The sequence below is a fragment of the Nicotiana tabacum genome, chromosome 18, assembly GCF_000715075.1.
Source record: "Nicotiana tabacum cultivar K326 chromosome 18, ASM71507v2, whole genome shotgun sequence".
In the NCBI taxonomy this organism is placed as follows: Eukaryota; Viridiplantae; Streptophyta; class Magnoliopsida; order Solanales; family Solanaceae; genus Nicotiana; species Nicotiana tabacum.
In genome coordinates, this window is record NC_134097.1 from 52563125 (window position 1) to 52576347 (window position 13223).

The window sequence follows — 13223 nt, forward strand, 5'->3', positions numbered from 1 at the left end:
CCCTTTGCTGGTACTACTTTCTCTTCCACCTTCTTTTCAGACTTGCTCTCTGCGACCTTGGCCTCCTCCTCTTTTTCTGATTTTTGGTCTATTTCAGGCCTCTTCCCCGTGTCGACAATGGCAATTATGGCTTTCAAAGCAGGGTCGAACTCTTTGTCTTCACAAATCATGCCGATCAATGGCCCATTATTGTGAGCGGGCAATGGGTTGTTTGTTACATTCGGGATCTCCTCGTCCCTTAGCACTATTTTCCCCTGCTCTATCAAATTTTCGACCACTCTTTTCAATGACCAGCAGTCGTTTGTATCATGCCCCTCGGCCCCTGAATGATAGGCGCATCTGACTCCGGCTTTGTAAGAAGGAGATGTCGGGTTTTGCCTTGTTTGAGGGATGGGTTGCAGAAAACCCAACTGAACCAACTTTGGGAACAAAGTTGAGTATGGCTCACCGATGGGCGTGAAAGTCCGCCGTCGAGGTGGCTCTTGGGGGCGGTAGTTATTTTGCGGGGGTTGTGGGTTATAGTGGTTGCGGTAGTGAGGCTGATTTCTGGGAGGTGGAGCTGGGCCTCGGTTGGCTGGTTGCGGTGGATGGTTATAAGGTTGGGCATTCATGACCATATAAGGTTGATGAGCATATGCCGAATTTGAATGGGGGTAGTAGTGTTGTGGGGCTCTTCCCGGAAAATGGGGCCTGGGATGACGATACTCCCTTGCTTCAGAGGCTGCCATAGCCGTTTCTTCCTTCTTCTTCCCCCTTGTCGTCCCTCCAGACCCGCTTTGGACGGCCTGAGAGGTTGCCCTTAGGGCTGCTTGACTCAGAATCCGACCCGTTTTCAGCCCATTCTCTACCATCTCTCCTATCTTGATTGCTTCCGCGAATGGCTTACCCATGGCCGACATCATATTTTGGAAATAGTCAGACTCTTGAGCCTGGAGAAAGGTAGTGACCATTTCCACTTCATCCATGGGAGGCTTCACTCTCGACGCCTGTTCACGCCACTTAATAGCATACTCTCTAAAGCTTTCCGAAGGCTTCTTTTTCAAATTCGACAGAGAGTTTCGGTCTGGCGCAATGTCGATGTTATACTGGAATTGCTTTACAAAATCTCTGGCGAGATCATCCCATATATGCCATCGGGACATTTCCTGATCCATATACCATTCCGAAGCTATCCCTACTAAGCTTTCCCCAAAATACGCCATTAGCAGTTCTTCTTTTCCGCCGGCTCCCCGCAATTGGTTGCAGTATTTCTTAAGATGTGCAATGGGGTCACCGTGCCCATCGTATTTCTCGAACTTGGGGGTCTTGAAGCCCGTCGGCAGGTGCACGTGAGGGAACATGCACAGGTCGGCGTAAGAGACGCTCTTTTGTCCGCTCAGCCCTTGCATATTCTTCAAACTTTGTTCAAGGCTTCTCATTCTCTTAGCAATCTCATTTTGTTCTGCAATCCTGGGGTTCTGATCCTGTCCCGGTGCGAGTTCGCACTGAGGCGGTAGAGGATTATTGTTGGTAGCGAACCTGGTTGGTTCTATTGAGAACGATGGTGCTTGGAATGTAAAAGAGGATGAGTCAAAGCTTGGCTTGTATGTGGCAGGCTGTGCCGTAGCTGGGCAAGGCGATGCAGTAAAGATGTTCATGCTTGCATCAGTGGCCGACATTCGGGGATGAGGCTCAGAAGGTGATCCTGCGGAGAAAGCGGAGTTGGCTGGGTACCCGAACGGGGTAGCAGGGTAATTTATGGGGACATTAGAAGTCCCACCTGACCTGGAGAATAATTCAGGGAATCCGGGGACGACACTTGGCGGCTCTTTCCCATTGTTCCAATCATCCAACATTTCCAACATGCGGAGCCGTAGGATTCTATTTTCTTCCGCAGTTGCGGATTCAGGCGTGAGGACGGCTGAGATTGAGCTCTCCTCAGAGACGGGGACTGTTTGCAATGGAATTTTCGAAGACATTTCCACACTTCCTTTTGACCTGGTGAAATAAGTGTGAGTACTGTTTCTGGTCCTAACAATAGGTAGTTGAACACCTCTCCTTGACCTCGTGAAGTATGAGTGCGAGGCCAGACTTTCACCAAACCAACCGTCTTTTCAAAAACCCTGGGTATGCTCAATGACAAGTGCACGGTTAATTTGCAGCAAATAACGGATAGTTAATCTCACGTTGGGCATGATGCACCTATACAGTTAAGTGGATTGCTATATGTCTGCTACGAGAGCATGCGTCATTCCGGTATTTTTCCTCTTATTTCCCTTTTTTTTTCTTTTCTTTTGTTTTCCTTTTATTTTATTTATATTTATTTTTCTTTTATATATATATATATATATATATTTTTTTTTTGTAGCAAAAGAAAATGCGATCGGATCCGATGAGGATTGCCTACGTATCACGATACTCACGTGAATCAGATCATTACGTAGTTCGAAAACACAAATGAGCGTGAAAGAAGCAAATTCTTTATTATTGAAGCAGTCTATAACAAACTACATTTTGCAGAAGAAAAAGCAAACTTTGAAAATAAACCTAGACTCAAAAAATAGACTAAAAATCACCCTGATGGAAAAACAGGCGGAAGATGCTAAGATGCAGATTTGACCTATGAATGCATTATGGCTTTAAAAATTGGTTTCCGCGGGGCATCGTTCGGCCTCGCCGCGGTCCTAGGCGTGAGATCCCTCTCAAGTTGCTCTAGCTCGTGCATAGTCTGCTTGACATAAATCATTACTGCCGAGAGGAAGGTAACACTGGACATGTTCTCACATCGTAGACATCGTCTGGTGATGGCGTGGGCAATGGCTTTGATCCTATCTCTGGTTTGCTTCTTCTCTACAAGTAGGTGCTTTATCTGATCGCTGCATATCTTGAAGACTTGAACATCCTGTACGTGTTGATGCTTCAATCGCCGTACTTCCAACTTCATCTGGGCTATTGAGTCGTACCAGTATCTGCTCTCAATTTGGAAATCCTTTGCCTGACTAGCTGCTTTGATCTCAAGTGCTGCCATCTCTCTCTTTATTTTAGCAACAGTCTTCTCGTGGTCGCCTTCCAATTGATTCAGGTGTCTGCGATGCTTATCTGCTCTTGTATCCCACTGTGCTTTGAGCTCTGCTATGATGTTTTCAGATTTCTCCAAACCATCTCGCCATTCCCTGATTTCACCTTTTAGCCCTTTTATCAGCTGCTCGTCCGATCGACGCCTTGGTTGTCTATCTGCATCCAACCTTATTTGTTTGATCTGGGCTCTGAGCATTTCATTTTCTTGAATTAACATGTTCCGCTCTCCCAGATCGGTAGCAACTTGCACGTTGTGTTCATATTTCAAGTTTTCCACTTGTTGCTTTAACCTGCTGATTTCGGTGCAATAGCCTCTTTCTTTTGCTAACCAATCCCACTGCTTTTGTGATGATTCAGTAAAATTCCGGATGTGGGGTCTCTTAGCTGGCCTTTCATGCTCGAGTTCCCTTCTGTACCATGCAAGGTAACCTGGCGCCGTTTCTCCTTTGGCTTGATCCCGCACGCAAGTATCTGATTTCAAATATTGTCCCTCATTCCAGATTTGGCGAATCTTTGCTTCTGGGAACTGTCCGTTAGGACTTATCTCAACTGCTTGAGTGCTTAGATCTTCCTCATGAGGTACTGTCTAGCATCTTCCGAACTGTCTTAAAACTCGGCAGGGTGCGTAAGGTTGAATGCTTTTAAGCCCCATCAGCAAGAAATGAGTTTTAGCCGCTGACATATATAAGACCTCATCAACGGGCAACCATCCCAACTTCCATTGTATTTGGCTGGCAGTAAGAGTTTGAAAGAACGAGGTCCAAGTCAGGACTCCTTCGGGCAAACTGATCTCTTTGGCTCTCGCGTAAGATTCTTCTATGCGGGTCTTTTCCGGGGAACCATGGCTCAAAATCTCGGAATGATGGCAAAGGTGCTCGGTCATCCATATCTGCAGGAGCATGTTACAACCTTCGAAGAAATTTCCCCCAGCTTTACAAGCTGTGAGAGCTCGAAAGATGTCGGATACCACCATAGGCGCGAGAGTATTGTCACTTTGCGTGAGTAAAGTGCTGACGACCCCAGATATCTTTAAATCAATGTTTCCATCTTTCCTGGGAAATACCAGAAGACCCAGAAACGTTATCATGAACGCCACCCGTCTGTGCTCGTCCCACTTCTGACGAACTCCTTTGCTGCACAGTTTGTTGATTGGATTATTGAATCCCCCCTCGTGACCGTATCTATCATATATGAAGCATGGAGTACAGAATCCGGCTGCTAGATCCGGGTTGTGGACTGTTCTAGGTATTTTCAATGAATCCAGGAACCGATGTACCGTGACGACTCTTGGGGCGACCAAGTATTTTTCCCTCAACGGAAGTTCAGTATTCCCGATGTATCCGGCCATTTCTTCCAAAGTTGGGGTGAGCTCAAAATCAGAGAAATGGAAAACATTGTGCGCCGGGTCCCAATAGGTAACCAAAGCTCTTATGATATCTCCCCGAGGCTGGATTTCCAACAGACCCACAAGACCTTTCAGATTTTTCTTAACCTCATTTTGCCCTTCAACACCTAGATCATTCCACCATAGCCGTAACTTGATAGGGATTTTGGTCATTATTGAAAAATGTTCATTTTGCATCGTGCTCATCCTGCACATTTATTAAGGTGATTTTAACAAAAATGACTGACTCAAAATATTTTACGGAGGGGACAAAGCTTTGAACACGGCCTTTAAGCACTTCGGGGACGAAGATTTTAAGGCTGTGTGGGTCTAAAAATGCTAAGCAAAACCCAAAAGTGGCTATTTATGCAAAGTCAGCCTTCCGGCGTCCCTTTCGGGAACATTCGGCTATTCATGTCAAAACAGCATCACCTGACTTATCTATGACTCTTTAAAAATTTGAAACATATTTTTTTTGATTTTGGCTATTTTAGCAAAATGGGGGTTGAACCCGACGAGGGTTGCCTACGTATCTCACATCCGGTGAGAATCAAACCGGCGTAGTTCGGGGTATCGTAACATAGGGAAAAAAAAAAATCGAATAAACCTAGAAATCAGGAATGCGTATTTTTTTACATTTTTTTTGAAAAGAGATAAAGATTAAAGAAACTATTTATTTTTTATATTATATATTATTATTATTTTTTAAGAAAAATTTGGACTATTAGTCTGAATTCATAAAAAGGGGTACTACGAAAGAAACAACTCATTTTTTTTTGAATTATGAATTTTCGATTTTTTTTTACTTTTAAAATAAATACCTTTTCTTTTTTTTTTGATCTTTGAAAGTGATAAAAGAAAAATTTTTGTATATATTTTTTAACAACTCTCAATAAACAAAACAGTTTTTTTTTTAGAAAAATTCCGGCGAGGTTTTGACACTACTTGGACATTGGTTTTATTTTCCAAAATAAGTAATTATCTCCCCTGCGCTGCTATTTTCCCTTTTTTTTTTTTTGAACCGGTCGACATGCGGAATCGAAGCAAATAAATGCACAACACAGATAAGAATGCAGCATGATGGTCTTTTCCATTTCAGGTTGGCTGTCCTAGACGGACCCAACCCCAGTGTTGAGTCCCCTAAGTCAAATGCAATATGATGCAAATAAGCGTTCCTACTAGGGATCCGGCATGAAGTTTCGTTATACTAGGTTTAAACCTTGGTATTTGCTCTAGACTGTGTACCCGAGCGGACAACTCGAGTCGAGGAGGGGGCTACGTACCGGGGACCCGCGAGATCGTCCGGCTTTGTAACTTGTCCGACCTCTTTCTTATTTCAGGTATTGACACTAACAGAATAGGGAGTCTCGACCAGCGAGCTTCTCCCCGGAGGTAAGAAAAGAAAGGTTTCGGCACAGTTTATATACAGTTCAGATAATATCAAAAGCGGTAAAAGACAGCATTTAGCACTTTTATGCAAAACATGTAATAAAGATCAGATAATAAACCAGATATAACAATTATTCTAAGCTCGAATTCTTGGACCCTGAACCAGTGGTTCTGGGTCGCGTTCCCCAGCGGAGTCGCCAGAGCTGTCACACCTCCTTTTTGCGCGCCCCGCCCCGAGGGGTAAGATGCGCGGGTGGAGTTTTTCCAATTTAAGTGACAATATTCGAAATGGGATTATTTATTTAATTCAGAGTCGCCACTTGGGAAAGGTTTGGCTTTTGGTGTCCCAAGTCACCGGTTTATCTTGAATCCCAAATCGAGGAAATTTTTTGACTTTTCCAAATGAAGTCTGCGAACCAGAAATTCTAAGTAAGGAATTCTGTTGACCCGAGGGAAGGTGTTAGGCACCCTCGAATCCCGTGGTTCTAGCACGGTCGCTTAAATTGTTATAATGGCTAAATATCTGATTTAAATACATGTTGTGACTTATGTGCTTTTATTAAGTTTTAACCGCTTTTATTATTATCATTTACTTTTATAGAATTGCAACGTCGTGAAAATGTATCTCGAACCACGTCACAATCAATGCACCCGTAGTTGTTAACACATTTCGACTCCGTTGAGATTTGAAATTGGGTCACATAAATGCGCACCCGAATTTAAGAATGTGATTTGATTAAGTCGCGCCTAAAGAATCTAACGCGTTATTGTCTTCGGGGAGGGCAGTGGAATTCACTAAACAGCCCGTCCCAAATTCTAAGTATTTATTATGACCAATTATTAAGGGCCCCGCAATTTGCCTTTTGATTTGGCAAGGCTCGTCTCATTATTTTAGAAGGGTACCCTACAAGAACTACATTTTACTACATTTATCTTTTAAGGGAAAGATGATGCCGAATTTTGCTGGTTTAGGCAAATACGGACTGAATCCTTATTTATGTTTGCCGAACCTAAACTTGTTTGATTACTTGATTGATTGTTCATGAGGTGAGAGCTACGGCATGCTTTGTCTTCAACAAGTGAATATGCTTATTAATTCGCTAAGTGAGATTAACAACATATATTGAGTTATGTTTTAACGACCTCCAAGTTCTATTCTTAACATTCTAACCTATTCGAAATTGATAAAGAAATCGGCTGTTTTATTAGGAAAAATTACTACTAATTGAACTCAAAATGATTATCAGTTTTCCTCAACAATCATTACATCATTTCGAAATAAAAATATGTAATGAAACCCAGTATCGAACCTGTATTGGAACGAATGAACTGACAAGATAACTGGCATTCATAGCCATACTCTTAGTGTGACTGTATGGGAGTTTGTTTGGGGATACATTTATCCCGGACCCCAGTATCGCAGTTTTGTCAATTCAGTGGTCTAGGCAAAGTACATACAATGCTTACCATGACTCTATGTTATACAGTCATACTAAATCAAACAAGTGTTATACTTGAACTGAATGTATACTAAATCAAAACATGTTGTCCATGTCATACTGTCATTACTATTGAGCCATGCTATCTAACAGTTCATCTTAAACAAAATGTATGCTAGTTCCTACAGAATATTTGCAATTCACAGTAAGAATACAGGCCCAAACAACATTCGAACTATCTTTTTACACCAATGCTATAACATAAACTGGCGTTCATTCCTTTATTTCTGCTTCAACTTCAAACTTTCAACAATACAAGGTTCAAAGGTTGTGTACCTGGGAATATTTGCAATTGAAGGAAAAGGGCAATCAGTAGAGTAACAATGAACGAATGCAGCAGCAGTAACAGCAGGACAAGATAGCAGCAGCAACAGGAAACAGAAGAGTAGCAACCATAACTCACAAAACAATTGGAGTGAGATCAGACACCCCAACTAAACCAAACTCTCGAGTAGAACAAGCAACAACCAAGCAGACTCAGTTGGGAGAAATCAGTGTGGCACAAAACAGGTCCAGATTTAGTGAAATTAAAACAAAGGAAAGGAAGCAATTTCTAAATTTTGTCTGTCTGAGTTATCAGACAAATTTTTTTTTCCAGTTTTCTGTTTTCCAAAAATTTGAACTCTCGGATGTTCCCTCTCAGTGTCTCTCCCTATCCCTGTATGCTCTGTCTGTGTATCTCTATCAGCTCTCCCTTTTTCTTTTATATCCTCACAGTGTATGTCCTCCCTTTAATATCAGGTGGTATCCTTTTCTCTTTTACTCTCTTCTGGCACTCTCTCTCTCTCCCCCCTATCAGATGTCCTCTCTCTCCCCTATCTCTTAATGTGCCTCTCTTTTATAAGCCTCAACATCAAACCTTTTACAGCCTGTTAAATTAATCAGATACCCCTCCCATGTGCCCATTTCTTTTCAGTTTCCACTCAGCTATTTAAGTATTAATCCCATGACATTCCCTTGGCAGGCTTTAACTTTTCATTTTATTATCTAAAAGCAAGTATGGGCAGTAGAATATATCTGACAGCATATACTGTCAGATTGTTTAAAACTTAAAAGCTTCTTAATGCAGAAAAACAGGCTGTGCACAAGGCACATGAGGTGCACCAATGCACATGCTGTGCACGAGTGCACATGCCTTCCAATTCAGAATTTAAACATAAACAATCCTTTTTTACATTGACTGATCCAAATCAACAGCTATAAGTAAACAAAACTGGTTCTGAATTGATTTCAACAAATGTTCAACAGAAGCAAATCGATTTACTATGCTCAGACAGTTGAAATTAATTGACGACACATGTCGACTCGACTATATTAGTATTAACATACACAATCGTAGCCAAAAATCAGACATTTAAACAGTATTGATACATGGTTCGCATTATACTGACTAAGCAGAAATACACTCGAGGAGTCAACTAGTCAGTCCAAACTCGAAAATCAGCTACTTGCACAAACAAATACATAATGCCTTATCAGAATAGGAGGGGGGAATTTAGACAAACAAACAGAGGTTCAGGCGAAGTGGTTGAAGCACAGTTGATAGAGGTCAAGGACATAAACAGCAAACGAACAGACCCTTACAACAATCAAACAACTAAGAAAAGAAAGAAAACTCACCTTAAACCGCAAAAAGATCAAAACCTTAACTCGGACTTGGTCAAGCCTTTCTTAAGGCTGAACGGACTTTAAACGAAGTGTTTCTCAGACGAGAAACACTTGGATTAAAGTCCATTAGACCTTAACCTCTTCGGTTCGAACGGATATGGACCAGTGACGAAGAACCCACAAATTCCAAAACTCAGATCTGGGATTCATGCTTCCCTGATCAGATTCGGACCAAACCAAGTATGGTTTGGTCACGAGGGGGGTCTGGGGAGTGTCTGGTATGAAACTGGGGTTGGTTGGGTTAGATCGAGTTTTGACTCGAATCTTCGAATGAAGATTCGAGGACCTGGGGGGTGATTCGAACCATGGGGTTGGTAGATTTGGGTTCAGGATGGCATGGGGGTTCTATGGTGTTCAGGGGAAGGTCACCGGCATCCATGCCGCCGGCTTTCATGGCGGAAGTACGCAGGGGCGGCTAGGGTTTTAGGGCTGTTTGTTTGGGGAGACGAAGGCTGGGGTTTGGATAGGGGGGCAGGGTAGTGTTAGGAGTTTATATAGTTAGTGAGCAAATGGATCCTGGCCGTTGGATGAGATGAGAGGAAGGGCCAGGATCCTTTGACTATCAGGGAACGACGTCGTTTCAAGGGTAAAGGGTTAGGGTCGGTCCGGGTGAGACGGGTCGGGTTTGTTGATGGGTTATGGGGAATTGATCTTGGCCGTTGATCAATTTAAGATCAACGGCCCAGATCAACCTGTATCAAAACGACGTCGTTTGGATTCTCTGGGCATCAGGTGGTGTTGGACCGGGCAGGCCTGGATTTTGGGCTGAGTTTGTTGGGCTAATTTTAACAAATTGGCCCAAGTCCGGAAGGGGTCTTTTCTTTTCTTTCTTTTATTATTTTTTTTTATTATTATTTTCATCTCTTTTCCTTATTTATTTTAAAAACAAAACTAAGCAAAAAATCAAAAATAAAAATTAAATACACACTCACTACAATTATTTGCACACACACTAAAAATATTTCGAAATAGGTAAAATCAAACAACATAAAATCACGGACGAAGATGCTTGTTTATGCTTTTCTATTTAAACCATGTTACGGTTCAGATTATGCATGACACGTACACATTTTTTTTGAATTTTGTTTTAATAAAGTAAATAAATAAAAACGGGCCAAAGTCACTAATAAATCAACAAAGTGCCGCATGGAAATCCAAAATTGTACAACAGGACCAATTTTATTCTTTTGGAGTGACTGTCGCGCAAAACAAAAATCACGTGCTCACAGGTGGTGGTAGGTTATAATGATGGGCAGTGCCGGCTGTGGTTGTTGATGGTGATGGTGTGGTCAGTTGTGGTTGATTGTGGGTGAGAATGATGGTGGTCGGAGTGGTGGGAATAGTAGGCGGTGATGGTCGATAATGGAGTCTATGATTAAGGATGATGGTGGCATGGTGGTGGTGGAGGTGGCTGGGGGGTGGTGGTGTCATGGTGCTAGATGATAATGGTAGGCGGTGACGGCAGTTAATAATGAATATGTGATAGCATCTTAATGAAATTAAGTCACTGTTATAGATCTTAATCTTACAGACCTATTCAGACCCATTAAGTGGTTGTGAAGTAAAAAAAACAAACACACTTAATGATTAAGATCTGAATAATTAAGATTCAGGCTTTTAAAAACAAACGCACTTAATGTCTTAGATCAGAATGATTAAGATTCAGACCTCCATTAAGTGCAAACAAATGAGACCTAAATCTTTTCATGGCCAAGCTCGTGAAATATTTTTAGCTTACGGATGGACTTGATATCAAAAGCTTGGTCTACTCTAGCATTGTATTGAATGTGTGAATTAGCTCATTTAAAAGTTTAAGCTATTTGACATGGAACATATTTTTTTATTTTAGTTCTCCAACAATTTTAAAGATAAAATGGAACCTCGCTAATTCTCCCAATCCTTTGGAAAACACTTTTGTTTGTAAGGCAAAGGGTACATCCAATCACCTACAGGAAAACTGTCATAGGTACAACCCAACGAAAATGTTTTCTCTCATGACTTTTCTTCCTTATCCTTCATTTACTATGACAACTTGTGATATTCTTATCCCTCTCGGGGTGCTCGAACATTTTTTTGTCTTATGGGATCAATGTAACTCCCTATCCCTAAATCCGCAATTCTGCATTCTAAGGAACCCAACAGTGGCTTTTCCTACTTTTAGACCTGAACACCCAACCTAATGGTTGAAGGTGGACGATCCTTGTAACTAGGTTGTCACCCCTTTTCCTGCTGAAACATATTGGAGCTTCACATGGTTGGTGTCGGATTTGATTACAAAACTATGCAAAATCACTGCAGATCTAGAAGTAGCTTCTCAATTCTAAGGTGATTTGTTCATGTACTTCACTTTCATAAGTTACAAAACTGCCCTCGTGTCCTTGCCTGCTGTGCCAACATCATGCTTCATCTCTTCTTACCTTTTTCCTTTTACCTGATCTTTATATGGAGTTCTACCAAATTTCCACGCTTCATTTGTTGCATAATTTACAGGAAGAAAATCACAATTCATTAGAAGGTTCAGAAGTAGGGACGACTTTGTTCTCGCAGTTTGTTTTGTTCTCAGCTGATAATTGTTTTCAATCCATAAGTAGAGAGGCGTAAAGAGTGTAGGCATAGCCAGCAAATATCAGGATCATTGAACTGGCTTGTGGAGATAAAAAATGGGCCAATTAAGACAGTAAGATTAGCAGATCTTGGTATGTGAGTGCATCGTCATCAGCAAAAACTGATCATATCTTTAGTGCAAGTACCACTTTTTCCAGTGATTATATTTTATCCATGTCGTGGTGTCTGAATAATATGCCAGAGTGGCGCTCTCTTGCTGCTGGTTCAAACTGACGTTCAACAGGTGGGAACTACCAGGGTAAAGAGGTGGATTGCAAATTTTTAAACATATTTTTAAGTGGTAGCAGGTTTATTAGCCTCTGCTAAGAGCCAATGATTTCTTCTGGTGAACAGAATATAACTAAAACACCCATTAGAAGGAATGCAGCACGATAGTCATTTCTGCTGACCTTCATGTGCATTTTTTTCTCTATTGCGCTTGGTGTATTGTTATGGAAGTTGTTACATGTTTGCTTCCTGCTGCAGTTAATGACCCCTTTGTGATGAAGGCCTGGGCAAAAACATACCCGGATAACAAACATGTTAAATTCCTTGCCGACGGAGCTGGAAAATACACTCATGCTCTCGGGCTTGAGCTAGACCTGTCTGAAAAGGGGCTTGGTGTTCGATCTCGAAGGTATGCTCTTTTGGTTGTGGACCTCAAGGTGAAAGCGGCCAACATTGAATCTGGAGGGGAGTTCACTGTCTCTGGTGCTGATGAAATCCTCAAGGCTCTTTAAGGTTCATCACTGCCTTCCGTGTGTTTTTGGCTGTATTTACCGAGCTTCTGGAATGTAATGCCAATTATATTTTTGAAATATAAGTACTCGGTTCTATTCCACAATATCACAGTTTGTATGAAGAATGCTTTAATATAGTAATAAAAAACTTCTTGCTGCTCGGATTACTTGCTCCACTGTGTGTTGGAGGCAATTAAATCCGCAATGTAACAAATTGGTCCAAGGTTGAGGTGGAAACATGTTAATACATGTGTACACCACCCAAATCTTTCGTAATAATATAATAAAAATGTGGAATATCCTAAGAAGAGTATGCCATATATTAGATGCAGGAGGAACTTTTGATAATATTGATGCTACCTTCATTTATCACTGATATTCAGAATGGGCAGTGCACAGCCTTGCTGCTGGAAATTTAACTCTCTGGTGTACCCGATGATTTTTTACCTCCTTCCCGTTTTCTCTATATTGTCACAGTATTTTCAATTAACTTGCAATATTGAGTAATATCATCTGTAGGTTGTTGTTTCTCGATTTTGAAGATGCGAATGATGCATTTGTGATAAAGATGTGGGCAAACAATAAGCTAGAGAAAAGTGATGTCATGTTCTTTGCTGATGATTCTGCAAAATACAGGAGAGAACTGGAGCTGGAGTTTGATGCAACTGATACCTTCTTTGTTTAAACTTCTAAAATCAGCTTATTTTGAGATGTGTTTTGCGCAAAAGTACTTTTCAAAAAAGTATTTTTAGTGAGAAACAGTTTGTGTTTGGCTAATAAATTTGAAAATTATTTTCAACGACTTGACCTCTTCTAAGTTTTTCAAGTTATTCCAAGACAACGATTGATCATGGTCTCAAATATCACGGCGTGGTTTCTTTT

The 13223-nt window shown here is 41.4% G+C and overlaps 1 protein-coding gene across 1 annotated transcript in view; it reads left to right on the forward strand.

Moving 5' to 3' along the window:
• LOC107763907 (peroxiredoxin-2B) overlaps positions 1-12505 on the forward strand; it is a 28828-nt gene extending 16323 nt beyond the window's left edge. Inside the window, exon 3 of the mRNA XM_075236860.1 lies at positions 12088-12505. Within this exon, the coding sequence (XP_075092961.1) occupies positions 12088-12341 (254 nt within the window). The 3' untranslated portion in view covers positions 12342-12505. The remainder of the gene's footprint in view (positions 1-12087) is intronic.
• The last annotated feature ends 718 nt before the right edge of the window (positions 12506-13223 follow it).